This window comes from Larimichthys crocea, chromosome XIII (assembly GCF_000972845.2).
Source record: "Larimichthys crocea isolate SSNF chromosome XIII, L_crocea_2.0, whole genome shotgun sequence".
NCBI classification, from domain to species: domain Eukaryota; kingdom Metazoa; phylum Chordata; class Actinopteri; family Sciaenidae; genus Larimichthys; species Larimichthys crocea.
Window position 1 is genome coordinate 35,436,293 of NC_040023.1, and position 17,200 is coordinate 35,453,492.

Sequence of the window (17,200 nt, forward strand, 5' to 3'; positions counted from 1 at the left end):
AGATTGTGGGTCTCACGGTGGCAGTATCATGCTGCCAAGTCCCTCGCCAACAACAAGCCAGCTGTCGTCCTTTTCCTCGTGAAACAAACGAAACATTTACGAGATGACCTTTTTAAAAAGAAGGCTGTTGGCCGTTTCACTTCAGCATGGTTACCTCAGTACGAGTCTGGAACAAAAAGCCTTTGACTTTAGCTGCCTTGTAGTCTCTAGTAGCATTCACGCTTTATTTCTGATCCTCGAACCACATGAGGAGAGCGAACAGTGGCGAGATCATGGTGCAATAGTTTGTGTGTTCACAAAATAAAGTAACTGGTTTAGTGAAGTTAACGCAGTGAGAGAGAGAAATATTCAGAAATAAAGTATATTTTTACTCAGCACATTTGAAGGGGTGGACATGCTGAAGTTCACAGGTTTCCTTTTTTAAGATTTATGCTTTTATTTGCTGTCCCCTTTTGAATATATTCCACAGCTAAACACACACATCACTCATTTATTACTGCATGTTGCATGCCTTGTTTTCTGTCATCCAGTAAAAGTGTGATTGAATGAACAAAACGTTTAAATTAATGTAATTTTATTTTTTTATTTAAGTCAGCTGCTGGGCGAGATATGCAGTTTTCAGTGCGTTGTGTTGTTTTCAGGGCCAAACTAACTGAAAGAAAAACACAGTCATACAGTATTACACTGACTTTGACTACAATGCTGCATTAACTGAATATATATTGTATAAATCAGAGCAAATGCCTTAATCTAATCACAAGCCAACAATGTGGAACCTCGTTATATTGATCACTGGAGTCCTGATACGGTAGACTATAATTAATTGTGACTTTATTTTGTTGTAACTTTGTGTTAATATTTAAATCATAACCAAATACATTGATTGCCTTACCTTGACTCCTATTCGTATATAAAAGCCATGCTTCTGAATATTGATATTATTGGTTGATGTGTTTGTCTCTGAAAAGATTACATACCGATCCAAAAAAAGATATTTTTTTTGTTTTCTTTATTGAAAAACAAAACAAACGCACACACAGCCACACACACTCATACATACACACACACACATATCTACATAAAAATGCGTAATACACAGGAGAACTGAATCATCACTGCCAAACGTGGCTACCATTTCTTAACTGCACTGCACAACGAGCTCGTGAATAAAAAAAAATAAAAAAAATCTGAATTAGTATGATTGAAACTCTTGGAGCTGCAAGCAGGAGAGAGTATTTCAGCTGAACTTGTGTGGAATGTGTTGCATATTGTTCATCTGTGCACAGACGAAGTGAAGTTTTGGAATGAAAGTTTACTGAATCTTTCTGTAGTTGTTTTTGTGCTGTTAAACGTCACGGGGCACGTTTGTGTACCGAGCCAAACTTGTGTTACACAAAAGTCGTTAGTGTAGCTTTACTTCAAACTAAAAAAAAAATCAAATTGCACACTCAGCTTGTGATTGTTTTAACAAATTGGTCTAACGTAAAATAAAAAAAAGTGATTATCGTCTCACTTCCGAGTAAGTGCTCCAGCCTGGTTTAAGGATTCTCGCCTGTGTTTGAAACACTACAAACCAGAGTTTATATGTCGCTCAGCTGTTCATAAACAAAACAAAGTGCGCATAAACATTCTGCTTCTGGCACATAAACTGTGCGTCTCTTGTCCCCTAATACATGACAGGCCCGCTCGCTGTTTTTCTAATTTGCTTTGGTACATATTTAACAAATGGGTGCAACAAACGACATGTCTGCCTCGATTCAGTGTAAGGGGGGTTCGTGTAGCTTATGTAGCTAGATGTGTTTTTACATGAGTACTCACGGTTGACCCGATGCAACGGCGATCTCTGGAATGTGTCATAGCACCTGAAACTCTTAACCTGAATTAAGGTTAATGCGGAAAAGTCAAATCTGTCACGAGCTGTGACGTCGATCAGATCCGGTCCAGAATGACCTCCCCTTCTCCGGGGAAATAAAAAAAATATATATTCTGCAAAAAGACTGGACTGTCTTTCTGTAAAATAAAGTCATAAACACTGTGGGGAAGGCAACATAGTCCGAGCAAGTACATTCCACATGACCTGAGTTACTGTTCTGCGTAGTGTGGGGCAATAAAAACAAGGCAATAGAGGAGGAGGGGGGGTTGTAATTGGTTATTTGGTCACTGAAAAACAGCTGATTTGCATTCTTTTGCGTTCAGCTAACCTACTTTTAATAGTGATCAGACTAGAAATGCAGAATCTGGATCTTTCTGGGTGGAGCCTGCGCTCCAGCAACGGCTGGTTTCACATAGACACTACAGATACTTTCATATAAACAGAAAAGGAAAGAAGAAAGCGGCCCGCGTGGTTCTGAGCCAGGTCTTAACAAGTGCAAACATTGTGGTTAACGTGGGGCGATGTACTCTGACTGTAAGACGTCCTGATATGTTTCAAATACGAATCAAGCATTTCCCATCCTGTCAAAAAAAAAAAAAAAAGCTTATGTATATGTACTTTAGATGTTAGCTTGCTGAACACTGGTTAGATAACATGAGTATGTGTTTCTCTGATAAAGTTACTGACTTTAATTTATCTGGATAAAACTGCAGGCACTACGTAACATGATCATCTGAGCAGTGAGTTCTATTTGTTTTTTTTGTTTTTGTTTTTTTTTTGCAAAAAAGAAAAAAATAAAATAAGCAAAGCTATTTTTTTTGTTATTGTTATGGGTGTTGTCACGGTAACAGAGGAGAAGGCTAGGGTTAGTGATGGGGGGTGAAGGGAGGCGGTGTCCAAGGTCGGCGGCACACTCGATGATCAATCCGTCAAGTTTTTCTTGACTAAAAGTTCAGCGAACACCGGCGGCCGAGCAGAAACGCTGGTACCATGAAGGATCCCCCTTGTGTTTGTCTGGACCTCGGGCACTCCCTGCTGGCTAACGTTAGAATTAACGGAGTGCAAGGATTTTTTTTTGTGTTTTTTGTTTTTTTCCATCTTTGTTTTAAAACCATCCCACCCGACTGACTCGCCGAAAAGTTTCAGCCGTCGGCGGTCCGGTTCGTGAATACCTGAGGACTAGCTGGTGAGGAGTACTTGTGCGGAGCCGTCTTTCCCCGCCTCCGCGTCGGGGCTCGGGCTGTCTGTGTTTGTGCCTGTGCTTGTGTCGGTGCTCCGGTCGGCGGAGGTTGGATAGGTAGCTAGTGGTGGCGGTGGTGCGGTGGGCAGAGTCGGGGTCACCTGAGGCCCTGGGCTGTCGTTGGCAGAGGAGGAGCAGGACGAGGGAGAGACGGGGGAGAAGAGGGAGGAGCAGAGGAGTTTGACGGGGCAGAAGGCGGAGCCCCTGGGGAAGAAGTTCACCTTGTTTTTGTCGGGACACGAGAAGAGAGGGAAGCCTTTTGATTTGCCAGACCTGAAGACAGAAGAAGCGGAGCTCAGTATTTTGTCTGTTTCTGTGACTGCTCTGATTAAATGCCAACTGTTTATCCCACACAGCCTCATCCCTGCCACCCACAATGCAAAAAAGTTTCACTGTCCTCCAACAGGATCTCCATGAAACAGTAAACTCCATCCATTGTTCTGTTTTTAATGATCCTCAACTCACCCAGAAACACAATGATGCAGTATTAACGTGTCGATTATAATAAACTACATTTTGAGACGACAAAAAACAGAGAAAACACTTACACCATCTCCTCAAACACTTTGACCCTCTCGCAGCCCTCCGGAGGTTCCCGCTTGAACATGTAGCTGTTGTTGGGTTTGGGAGACGTGGCGAACTTGGGCAGAGGAGAACTGCACACGTTGTCTGGAAAACACAGTGAAAAGATTTAAATACAAGTGACGTGACAGTATCAGAGTGTCTGTCCTGATACTAAATCAACACCTTTGAGTATGTACACAACCTTTTCTACAAAAGCTGTTGACCACTGGAGAGACAGACCGAGAGGGGAAAGGGTCGCTGCAGTAAGGACTCCAGCTTTGATACATGGTGTGCTCCCTCTACCGGGTGAGCTACCGGGGTGCCAGTTTTTAAATCATGCATCTGAAAAACACTGAGGTTCAATACCCTGTGCTTAGCGTGCTTAGTGTTGTCTGTCTACTAAAGAACAATCAAAGTAACTTAAGAGAGTCGTAAGTGACCAATAAAATAAAATACAACACTGACATCAAAAATATCGTCTCTTTATTATCTTCCTTGTCACTACCTGGCACCCACATTACCCAAAATGTAACACAACCCTTCTGAATCAAAGATTCAGGTGTGTTATGCTCGTAGCAGGTAATGAGGGCTGGTCTACAGAAGGTCTGGTAAGCTCACTTCTTTCTTTCATCAAAACCCACGACGTGTAAACACACTTTGATGTAGAAATTCAGCGGAATTCCCCTTTAATGTACTCGACGCTATAAAGCTGCGAAGGCGCACCTTTGTCTATTTCCTCTGCAGAACAGGGGCTTCCATCGGGGGAGTGGAGGTGGTCGGAGCTGCACGGGCGGGGCAGCGGGCTGGAGTCGCCGCTCGATGGGGCCTGCGTGTCCGTGTCACGCGTGTCGCCGCTGTTGCTGTAGTGATGCGGAGGGAAGGGGGCGCGGCGGCCGTCTACCGCGTCCATGGCCTGTGAGGTCAGAGTGAGAGGAGGAGGAGGTGAGAGGTCATGCGTTAACGTACATGGAGAGTGCCGGTGCTCAGCTTTTAGAGGGGATCGTAACTCAAAGGTCAAATTCAGTCACCCATAACAGCCGGTGTGTGTTCTTGGAAAAAGTCAGTGGATGATGTCGCTCTGGGTTAAGGACATCAGCTGACTGGAAGTGAAAGGCCTCTGGTGCGAGTGTTTGTCTACTTGAGAGCAGATGAACAGTGTGATGTGCAGAGCACAGCTGATTCAAACAGGAGAGGAAAGGAGGTCGGTGCATGGCAGGCTGTAAATCTATGGTGTGTGTTTGTATGTGTGTGTGTGACTTTCTAAGAGGGGAGGTTTACAGACCTGCCAGGGTTTACTACCCCACATCGGACTGGATTTATGCGTCCCCTCACCCCTAGGCGATTTAATTCAGTGTGAGTGAGAATATATGTGGTCTGACAGGACGGCGCTCAAAGTGACTTTACAAGACTGTGTGAGCGCGCATCTAATAAATCTGTGTTTGACCATCGGTATACAGTCGTCCCTCGCTATAACACGGTTCACTTTTCGCGGATTTGTTTTGTGTGTAATTTTGCATGCTTTTTTTACAGTGTACTGTACAGTATGAACGCGCATTGTGTTCTGCGTCCTGATTAACTAAGGGAGTACTGTACAAAATGCGTGTAAAAATGTGTATAAAAGTGTGTGGTTAGGGGTTTTACGGCCTTAAAACATGTATAATAATTGTAAAACTTACTTCGCGGATTTCGTTTATTGCGGGTTATTTTTAGACGTAACTTTTACAAACATTAATACAGTGGTCCCTCGTTTATCGCGGGGGATACTTTCTAAAAATAACCCGCAATAAATGAGGGACCACTGTATTAATGTGTGTAAAAGTTACGTTTGACTGATGTGGAGGACGTCCAATTAGAAAATGTTTTTCTACAATAAAATTATTTTGATGATTAAAAATGACGTGTGGCGTGAATAAAATGGAACAGTGGACATTATTAAATTCCCTCTTCTGTCTCACAAAGTACTAACTAAAGCAACAGAGGGGTTAAGAGACAGTAGCTGGATGAGACAATCTGATAAAAAAGTATGGATATTTGCCATGCGTTACACACGCCCAGGTGTGAGTGTGTAGTGTAGGAAAAGGTGAGTTCAAGAGTGACGGAGAGGTCCAATCGTGTGTTTTGGTTCAGATGATGAGATTGAGATGTATTTTGCTGCATTGAGGAAGAAAACCTCCCGTTGTTACGAGCTGTGAGCCTTCACACAACAGTTAGTGACCAAACAGCATCGCAGAACTCACAGCAGATAAATAGAAATAAATCATAAATGTTCATTTTCTTATTTTACATCACTGCGTTACATATTTGTTTGCCCTCCGAGGCAAATGTACTTTGTGACCTTGGTTGTGTGGCTCTTTTCTTAATTAGCTGCATTTATTGTATTTCATTAATACAGCGTCATCACTATCACCGTCACCGTTGCAGCCACTTGGCACCGCTTTGCCGTTCTTGTTTGCCAACACGGAGACATTTTAGCTGACGGTTGATGCTGCCGTGAACTTTTTTTCTTTTCTTTTTGGCTGCTCGTGTTTACAGTCTGTACAACACAACATGAATCTGAAATTTAACCCAACCCAGACAGAAGATGATAAGATTTATAGGACAAGCGTTAGTGTCTGGGTGAGTTTATCAGATCGAGTACGAGAAAACAAAACGTGTACTACGAGATATCGGTTATATCACACCTACAGCACTGTACCTGTATCCCCTGCTCCCAGTCCTCTCTGATAAACACATTTTCTAGCTCGTGGTTGATGCCCTCCACGCTGCTCGGCACTCTGCATATGAGGGATTTTGGCACAGGGATCGCCGACAACGCTGAAGAAGTTCCCTTGTACTGGAAACACAAACCAAAATAAAAAAGAGTAAGTTAAAAAATAATAAACTGTCACCACACACTGGAAGTTATTCAGGTCAACTATACAATTAAAGACATAATACTGCGTACATCCTGGACTCTGTGACAACAAGATCGGCCCGCGGTTTTAAATTGTTGCTGATCCAGTTTCGGAGATATTTAACGGGTGGAGGCGTTCAGTTTAAATACATGTGACTGAAGTGGGATTAAATGTCACTGGCAACAAAAACACAGGCACGATTGTGATCTACCACAGGTTGGTATAGGACAGGGCATATTACTTTTCCCACAGTGCTTCATGTGTACTGTTGCTGGGCATCTGTTAATGAATGAACTCCAAGAGAGAGAGGAGAGGACGGGGCATGTCCGGACACATTCCCTGCTCTCCTCTTTTGACACAACTGGTCAGAGTTTGGACTCATTAACTAGACTTAGAGTTAAATTCAGTACAACAGCATAAACTTGGATTATAGTCAAACATGACGTACAAGCACACATGCTCCAAAAAAATACTTTCGCTTTGTGTCCTGTTGAAATCCACCTTGCTACACGCCGGTGTGTTCATATTCTCTTATCTGCTCAGATACAGTCTGGTCACCATGTGTTTCATTTGTATGTTTTTTTTTTGCTCGGCTGCTAAGCTACCTTATCGTATCATCAGAAAGTCAGAGGTGGTTAATGTTTTCACCTGAAACGAGCATGCCAGCAACTCGTCCTGGCAGGGCATGAATATATTGACACGGATAACTCACCTGTGGTTGGCATTGGACGCCATGCTGCGCCTGTTGCGACAGCTGCAGCGAGCTCTGCTCCCTGTCTTTGCTCTGCCGGCTGACTTGTTTGCTGCGCTGCAGCTGCAGTCTCAGTTTAGCGATCTGCTGGAAGAAAAGAGGAACATCACGTCAGCAAATGGCAGATCGCGCTCGAGTCACGGAGGCAACATTTCTATAAAAACGGTTAAGCCAGAGGAGAGTTACTTCCATGTAGGGCTGCAATTAACGATTAATCCATCCGCAAGTTAGAGATCGCACAAAAGAATTCACTACAATGATAATATCAGGATAATTAATTATATCAGCATCAAGGTGCATCATCTATATATACACATCGCTGCTGCAAAGTGTTTGATATATAAACCTCAAGATGTCTTCAGATATCTTCCAACAGACTGAAACCCAAAAGATATTACATTTAATATGATACTGTGATAGTATTGTAAGGTTTAGAAGTGAAGTTGATTCATATGTTTGAGAGTTGTAAGGCTTGGAAGTGAATACAAGTTATATCAGAGATTATTTACATGTTTAAATCTGTAAAACAGTTACAGCGATATTCTGTTGAAGCCGCCTCTCCGATTCCCTCGTGTTTATCTCAGTGTAAGCCTTAGCTTCTTGCTTCTGATTGGTTAATTCAGTCACGTGAGGAGCCCCGAACAAGGAAGTGAAATTGTCATGAAGTTCGTCCCCGTCCTGCTGTTTCCTGTCATCGGGAGTGATCCAACCACCACGTGTGGAAAGCTGAAAGGCTGAGACTGCTTCAAAAAGTGACTCAGGGATTCATTAATTATCAGAGTAGCTGCAGACTGATTCGATCGAGCAGCTCTGCTTCCATGTATTCAACCAGGATATAAACTTCATTTAGTGCAGCAGCTCTGAAAAGTCACTAATTAGAAGATTGTGCCATTTCCCAAATTAACATTTTCATGGCTGGGAGGCTTTCTTCTCTTACGTGGCTTACAACACTGCAATGCCTTTTCCTTGAGTGCCTAAAAACAGCCATGTATGTCGTCTGGTGATGAAACAAGTTAGGTCAATGGGTGTTTCTGCATCTGGCCTAAAAACAGGATACCCTTTGTGAGCCAAACACACGCAGTTGTACTATGCAGACAAAGGTGTGGTCATCGATGCTGATCTTGTAATCCTGGCAACCCAGTCAACAAAGAGGCTTGTTTTTTTTTGTTTTTTTTGTTGGGTTTTTTTCCACAGTCATCCTCCCACACATGGGATCGTAGAGGTTAAGGAAGCTAGAATGCGCAACATTCATCGAGTGACCGCAGCGGTCGATAATGACAAGTCCAGGCAATCCCGATGTAATCTCAGAGGACGACAAAGACAAAGTTTTCCTGACCATTGTGTGCTGTGAAGCGGTGTGTGTGTGTGTGTGTACGACTACATTTACTTGAATGTGATTGATGAGATCTGATTCAAACAGTCAAACTTTACGAGATCAAACTGCTGCCAGTCCGAAGCTGGCGAAAAAAAAAAAAGGTTTCATGCATCTCGTGTTGCTGGATTTATTACAACGCGTCTCTTCCTGTCTCGTCTTCACAGCTGCTGGCGTTGCTCAAGTGCAACGTGACTACTCATAGTTTACATCCAGTTGTACTCACAGTAAAAGAAAACAACACGTTGATTTCTCATCTTTGCAGTTTGAGAGTAAGGTGAGTGTAACCGTAGGCGCTCAACAAAGCAAACACAAAGCCTGTTCGATCCATCACCTACCATGCCTGTGTGTTATGCACTTGTTTTACAGCATTTTTGGGTATTTTGGTCATAAATTCTTAGTTATTTATGGACTGTAGTTCTGCCTGCTGGTCTTCGCATGTGGTTGAGGCAGATTCTTGAAGTGTACTTTTGTAAAAACAAAAAAAAAACAAAAAAAGATGAATTATAGTTTATTCTGGTCAACACTAACAAAAACCCAGAGACATCTGTGTGCCATTAATAATTCTGGAACTGAATATTGATGGCATACAGATGTCAGGTCTTGTTCCGGAAAAAGAAAAAAAAGAAAAACATGAATGTCTATTGTGTTACGTGGGCATCTGCAAAGCTTTTAAGGAACATTAGTTCACTCGGTGCAACAACATGGCTGGTTTCCCCCTTGAGAGGAGCTCCTGCGCTGTCTCTCAAAAACAACAGGCCGTAATGAGATGCAAGGGTGCAGTTGAGTGGGAAACAAGAGGGGGAGAAGGAGTTTAAATTTAGACTGTGGTCTCGAGAGTTGGAGAACTAATAGCTCCATGTGGTCAGCTGGTTGGCCACCGAGACCAGCAGATAGACAGGAGTGGAAACCGACGTTAAGGAGCATAATATTTAGGCTGACCTCAGACCCTGACAAATAAAACACATTTTGCGTAAATCGAACGGACCTCAAGAATGACAAAAACCTACTCTTTGAACTGTCTGGGAGTGTTTGAAACCCGTCTGGCCTGCTGTAGCTCAGAGTCAGTCCACAGCGCTGACGCTGCTCCCTTTTGTTAATCCACCGTCTGCGGTGTTTGTTGTCAGGAGCAGCTGTGACTTCGCTGAAAACGAGGTTAAGGTGGGTGAATCTACCTCTTTGAGGTGGTCTGCGCTGCCCCAGGAGGCTGACCGCTGGTGTGGACTTCCCTGCTCGACGCCCTCGTCGATCCAGAGGCCCGGAGTCTGAAACACAGAAGTACACGCTGACACATAACCGCATGTTTTACAACTCATGCTGGAGTGCAAACGCATTGTAATGACTCTGTGGCTATCAAACAACTCATGTAGAAGAGGCACACAAAGAGAGGTATGTTTCCATTGTGTGTGGATGCAAAGATATTCAAATAGAGTCACCCTTAAAGCCTGAGAGTAACTCATGATTTGTTTACGTCGAGTTTTTGTTGAAACACACTCGGCATATACTGTGATGTGCATGGATTTAAAATAAACAGCTTGTGCAGAAGAAGAACGAAGTCAACAAAAAAACTCCTCGAGGAAGACACGTCGCTGTGACGTCGCTCAGGATGTGAGCATCAACAACCTCAAACCTAAAATGTTTGGATAAGCAGCTGAGACGTGGGTGAACGCAGTAATGAGTGCCGTGTGTTGAAATGTTAAAAAAAAAAAAAAATCTGGAATCAATGAAGATGAAGAAAGGAGTCATGTGATACCGTCCCAGAGGAAAAACAAAAAATAAAGTCATAGCACGTTTGATTGCTTCCATTAATGCACCGCGTTAAGATAAATACATCTGTAGCAAGGGCAAAAAATAACATTTTGTCTTCGGGCTAAACTACTTCAAAAATCCAGCAGCCATTTAACAATCCAAACATAGTTCAAGAAAATAATTACAGGGCCACTAAATAATATATGCTTACCTGCCAAGAAGACATCCTCGTCAGCCACAGGTGACATTTAAGGACTTTACTAGCAGCTGGTGTTAAGCTTCCACCATCTCAGCTTCAATAAAGTCTACAAAGTAGTGTTGCTGTTGAGTCTATAGAAGTGCACGCTTTGACCGTGATTTGGCTGGATATGCACGGCACAATTTGAGGCTTATATCAAGGCAACAAGTGTTGTTAGTGCACCAGTAAGAAAACGTCTAATATACAAAACGTTCCCTATCGGAGAGCATAGAGGCAGTTCTGTCTCGCCCGAGCACGTCTTTTAGACCTCTGCTGCATAAACGAGGAAACGGTTAAGTTATGTAAATATATGCAAAGGCAGAAAAAGACTGAGGACTTTTCATAGGGTCGTCTGAAACCACATACTTCCCCCTGATTATGCATATCAACAGTGCCTCTGGTGCTCAAACAAATCCTCAAACATCTGACGTTTTATGGTCAGCACAGTGGTGCGAAACATCTTAAATGTCAGTGTCTTCGCACTGCCTTATGTCTGACCCCACGCACACAGAAAAACCTCTATGGGCCGTCCGGCTAACGCACAAGCCTTGCCCTATGATATGGAATATCACACTGTGAATAATGAGGAACACCCGTGAAGCCGTTTGCGCTGGATTGCTGCCGTTGGCCCCCCCCCCTGCCTAGAAAAGGACAGCGAATTAAATGGGTGCTTGTGCTCTCATAAAAAGGCACCACTGTGCTTGGGCCACGCTGGATGGCAGATGTGTAGCTACCCTTTAGCATTAACATTTTGTGCATGGCCTATGGAATGGGCTTGTGCTGTTTGATGCCTCTGCCAGACATTGAGGGACTTTCGCTGCTGCAGCCTAATGTGTTCATACAGAACGCTGATTGCTTTAAAAAAAAAAAAAAGGGCAGGGAGGCTTTATGGAGTTGGTGGACTTTGAGCCATTGAGGAAAAACTAAGTTCTCACAGATGTTCTATGACGTCAAGTGCAGAAGAAGGCGACTCGCTACTTGCAGCTCAATGAAATGTGAAACGCTTTTATTTGGCAGTGGGCGAGATGTATAGGTTTTCACAGGGCTGTGCAGTTCTGGGTAAAAAATGAAAAAAATCAAAAGAAAAACATGGAGCGGGTTTGGAGGTGACCTCATTGTCACTTTGTTATTGATCATATCATTCAGTTCAGTTATTTACATCTCAGTTTACTTACTGTTAATGAGAATTTAGCCTGAAGCTGGGACCTCATAGCCAGCATGTAGACAAATATGTACATGTGGGTTTATGAATTAATACAAATGTTTCAGACACGAAATCTAAAGCTAAAGCTGATTACTTTAAAATATGTCAACATGCCACGGGTGTCTTGGCAGGAGTCATGTTTGTCTTTACGGTGAATATCTTAATTAAACGCCTAATTTCCCCGCGGGTAAGACGAGGCAGTTGAAAACACCGCAGCGTTCTCCCCAAACTGAATTGTCAGTTAACAAGAACACCCACCTTTATTTACCTCAGAGGCCCTTTTATCATGCAAGCTCTTGAACTTCCGGCCCGAGTTGTGTGCTTTGTAGACTTGCATGCCAGGTGTTGTGCCTGATAATGTACTGCTGTGAAGATAAAACTCTGTTCCCGTAGCCTGCAGCTTGCTTCCCATTATGATTCCCACCCAAAAGGGTTACATACAGGCAACATCCTCAAGAATCCAGCTCTGTTCCAAAGCAGGAAATAATGACTGGGCTTCAATAGAATCGCGGTGGAATTTGTGCTGGTTTGTTTAGATTGCGTGCTGAGACATGCGAGCAGAATGCCACTGCGATCCCTCCGTGGGGTTTTTTTTTTTTTAGAGATGAGGAGAACGCCAGTCTGATTCGGTGAGATGACTTTGTGTGTGTGTCGGTTATCTCGTGCACGTCCTGAAACTCACTCAGCATTCAAGCGCAGGGGGTTCAAACAGCAGTCAGCTGTATTCAGATAAACACATCGGTTTATGAAGCAACGATGGTGTGCAGAGATAGCAGATTTAAAGTAATACAGCACTAAATTACAGTTAATTGTGTGTGTGTGCGTCTATCGGAAGATCCTGACACAACAGCTGTCTGGCAAGAGCAAGCTGTCGTTAAAGCATTTGCGGGCAACTTGTGTTTGGCATCGGTGGTTTTATCAGCAACCGCCGGCAAAGCAAAACTTTAGTGACAGTTGTATTTATGTTTCTGTAATAAGACAGTTTAAGCAGATGAATTTGCTTAGTTCGGTCTTTCAGATTCCAAGTACAGATGGCTGATTTCTTATTTTCCTCTCACGCAGCCGCAGAACGTGCACGCATGTCAATGGTCAGCTGGCCATCGGCTGCGGCCTTTGTGTCAGGCTTCAACTTTTTAACAGAAGACGTGAAGCGACGCAAACTGTTTGCTCAGTCTGGCTTTGTCGGTGCGAGTTCTTTGAGGTCGGCTTGGTGTGTCAGGGCCCTAATCTTCATACAGACATTCTCTGTGTTCTGTAACCACAGGGCCTAGGGCGCACAGACCTATCCCGGAACAGTGATTAGCATATGTATAGGCCCTCTGCTCCTCGACTCCCACACAAAAGGCAGGCAGGCCGTGCAGCCACGAGGGCCAGGTGGTAAGCAGTGGGATTTCTCCTTGCCTCAGCCGTAGCCTGAGGGACAGGTGCACACAACTTCACCTCCATGTGAGGCTACATTACAGCTCAAAGGAGAGGCTGTCTTGAACTTGTGCAATGCACAACAAAAGAGGCCAGGGACCTTTTGTCCGCTGCTTTCTGCTGTTGTTGCCTTACAAAAAGAGCTGGGCACAGGCATAGCTTGTTAACAGGAAGTGGTCTCCCACTATCCTTGGGGGGGGCGGGGGTTGTGCATTTAATCGTTCAAGGACTATCAAGTGTGTCGCACTCTCCCACATCATTACAACACAGCCGAATGTTTGCCATCTCATATTTTCACAGCTTTGACAGGCATAAATCTCTTAACTGGATTTTAATGTTGGCCTCAAGGCCATGTCACTGTATCGCGCAGGCAAACAGGCCTTCAAGATAACCGTGTATACGTGCCCAGACGTTCCCGCACACACTGACATTTTTCAAGACCTGATAATTATCAAATAGATTTTCCATACTTGTCTTGTATTTCCACGGCTGCACAGGAACCCTGTAATTAGAGGTGTTTACTCTGCATACAGCCACTTGCAAGAGATCTTGCGGGGCCCTCTCACCACTTCCTCGGCCTACACACAAAGAAACGCGAGGCAAATGAGGGGTTAAAGGGATGGAGCCCATGTAAATGAGGCTCGGCGGTCTTCATTCAGACACATGAAAGGCTTCTGTTAGCAAAGAGGGAGCTGCCCTCATCGCCGTCGTCATACATAGTCAATATTCTTTCCCCAATCCAAATCCAAAAATTAAGCTCTTAGAGAAAAAAAAAAGAAAAGAAAAAGTCGCATTTAGGCATCAGTCACATGGCGAGATTACTGGGTGATCATGGGTGGGCTGCTGTCCAGGAATACTGTGGTTGGACTCGATGGGAAATCCATACACAGGTCATATGAAGTGTTATAATGTATTAAAACTTTGTGCTGTGAGAGAAGTTTATTAGGACTGCCTTGGCAGCAAACTCCACCACCAGCCGTCACATCACTCCAACACAATCTTTGGCCACAGTTTGTACCCGCCACCAAGACAGAAACCAACAATTATTTGGAAGTCCTAACTACAACCGTCCGCCTTGGGGAAAAGGTTAAAGTGGGTGTTGAATTTGGGGATTTACCAAACACTCTGGTCTAAGTCTGGACCATATGGTCCTTAAAACAATATGACGAAATCTTACAGGTATTTTTTTTTTCTTTGTCAAACTTTAAACGAACTTCAGCTGAATGTGGACCATATTGGGTAAAACACTTCCAGCTCGTGGTGATTAAACAGAAATCAGCCTGGTGTCTCATAGGCCATGAGGTTCAAGTGCATTGGAAAACATCTGCTTCATTGATTAAAAGCCAAAAGTTCATGACTGTACACAAAAAAAATGTTAAAGATAACCGAAACTACCATGGTGCGTTTTGGTGTTGCAACACTAACGGCATGTAGAAGCTGGAGATTAAACTGCAAGTACGACCTGCAGATCTGGATTCATTTTGGGCAAATGTTTTGTTGACATTTGGTCTAAATTCACTAACATTTCTTCTCTGAGGCAAAGTGGCCAAGGCTCATATTATACTGCAGTATTTAAACCCATCCACCATGCCGAGATCAGACAAAACTGTTAAGAAACACGGCTGCAGCTCATGATGTAACCCTGGGTAAGTCCCGTGCTTCTATTATCATAAACCATGATATGGCCGACACCTGTTCAGGCCCATATCCAGAACGGTGATTTTCTTTTGAACGGTGTGTACCTGTGTGGCTTTGTCTTTCATACAGGAGGGGTAGGGTCCATGGGAGTCCCGAGGCCACTGGCCAGTGAGGTATGGCCCTGTGATGGCGTCCAGCGAAGACGTCCGCCGGATGGCACTGGAACTCCGTACCTGCAACTTGGACCTTTCTGCTGTGGGAAAGAATAAAGAAATAAGATAAGGTGCACACACACCCATGCAGGCGTCAACACCAAGAGGGAAATGTTCCCTGACACCCTAAGGCATCTTTGACATTCCGTGTGCCAAGTTTCTTGATTGTGTCAGTAACACTATTTGACACGCAGCATTAAAATCTCACCGTGTCATAAATTTCTATGTGCAAATGCGCAACCAAGGAACGAGGCCATATTTTGAGTGATGCACAGCTCTTAACTGTTTACATTTTTCACCTGAAACGAACAGCAGTCGCATAATAAAAGTCTTCTCCTGTCAAAATAATCAAATAAATTCATTTTCTCGTCCTGGTTTATTTAACTTTGTGAGCACAAAAATGAATATTCAGTCCCTCCCGGGATGATTTCTTACTCAGGGTCATGTCTGAAAAGTTCGAATACCAACAAAACAACTCATTATAATGAAGACTTTACCCTCACCTCTGTTGAATACCGCAATTAGCCCCGTTCCATTCAGACGAGAGCTTCCCTTGCGATCTCTACTTGTTGTCAGAGTCAGAGAGACACTTTTTCTAATCTCATAAGCATTACAGGCAAACAGCAGGCTCGAGGGCTGAGGCCTGGAGCTAATGTAAATGGCTGAGCAGGAGTATCTTGATGTTATGAGCGCAGTCTGCTTGTGAGAGCAGAGCAGTTTAAGCACACACCACCCACATAAGAACTCATAAACAACCACAACACAATGCACATCAATACTGCCTGCATCCACTCAACATTCCTGCAGTGACACGCAGAGAGAGAGAGAGAAAAACAAAACACACATTAGCTCCGAGACTGCAGTAAGAAGTGGATTCAATGCATTAGCCTCAATTACACATTAAAAAAAAAGTGAATGAAAGCTTCATTTACGAATAAAAAGGAGCAGCGTAATGATCGGGAAACATGCTCACTTACTCTGTTCCTGCACAAACTAACACGCACAGACTACACTCTCGACATGAGGCACCCCTCTCCTAGCAGAACTACACAGCCATTCATTGTTGTTCTTTGTCCATAGAATACACAGGCCTACCCACCCAAAGGTATTGCCTAAGTAAGCTTACTGGGCTACAGTAAAATTCCCTGAAGCATTGTAGACAAAGGAAGCAGGCTAAATTTCCATCAATATTGATATAGGCCAAGCCAGCGTTCTCAGAACTGGGATTGTGGTTATTTTCCATCGTTCTCCCACTTGCCAGACTAGAATAATCTCCTGATGAGAAAAAAGAAACAGTGTGAAAGAGCCAAGACATCAAAGCAGTCCATCTGCTGATTTCAGGGATGAGTGAGTGGTGTGTGTGTGTGTGTGTGTGGGTGAATATTTTCAGGTTGAATATTAAAGAAGAACTTTCCCTTCACCGCTCGTTCGGCAAAAGCTGTGAAAAAAGTCCCAGCATTTCCAGGGATAAATGGGTGGTTTATTAACTCTAGAGCAAGAGGCAAACGTTAAAACAAACATGTGGTGCAAATCAGTAAACCGTAGCCGAATGGTTTCCTGAAGGTTTATACGAGGCTGCATGACACCGGGTGAAAGGAAAATCCCAATAATTTAGCTTCGCCTCGTGATCACGGTTAGAAAAAAATAAAGATAAATCACTTTTGGAATGTGAGAAAGGCTCAAAGGCTGGATCACTTTAATATACGTGCACTGTTGATGGTGTTTGACATATTTAATTCAGTTCAATTCAACTTTATTGTAAATCTGAAAGTGAAAACTACTCTCTGTGCAAGCTCGGTCAGTGTTAACAAAAGGTGGAAGGACAAAATAAACAATGGACACAGAAACTACTTAATGCTTAATCCTGAAATGACTTACTAATATTTGTTATATTATATAAACCTCTGATACTGGTTCATTATACATCATCATGACTGATTAATTATCATAAAGTTTGGTGAAATCTGTAACCACTGGGCCACCCTGCAGTTTACATTCCAGTAAATGTTCTACATTAGTTGCTCAAGTTAAAGTGTGTTGATTTCA

General features: G+C 43.4%; 1 protein-coding gene across 3 annotated transcripts in view; it reads right to left on the reverse strand.

The window, feature by feature from the left end:
* The window catches only part of LOC104928895 (glucocorticoid-induced transcript 1 protein), a 61,153-nt gene that overhangs the window by 41,099 nt on the left and 2,854 nt on the right, over positions 1-17,200 (reverse strand). The window contains exons 3-9 of one of the 3 annotated variants that reach the window (XM_027286093.1): positions 15,047-15,195; positions 9,870-9,959; positions 7,284-7,409; positions 6,373-6,510; positions 4,401-4,590; positions 3,662-3,782; positions 3,046-3,386 (exon numbers count right to left, since the gene is read on the reverse strand). In XM_027286093.1, the coding sequence (XP_027141894.1) occupies positions 3,053-3,386; positions 3,662-3,782; positions 4,401-4,590; positions 6,373-6,510; positions 7,284-7,409; positions 9,870-9,959; positions 15,047-15,195 (1,148 nt within the window). In that variant the 3' untranslated portion in view covers positions 3,046-3,052. Of the gene's footprint in view, positions 1-2,585; positions 3,387-3,661; positions 3,783-4,400; positions 4,591-6,372; positions 6,511-7,283; positions 7,410-9,869; positions 9,960-15,046; positions 15,196-17,200 lie in introns of those variants that run through there. The other 2 variants (XM_019264776.2, XM_019264774.2) reach the window with 2 other exon arrangements.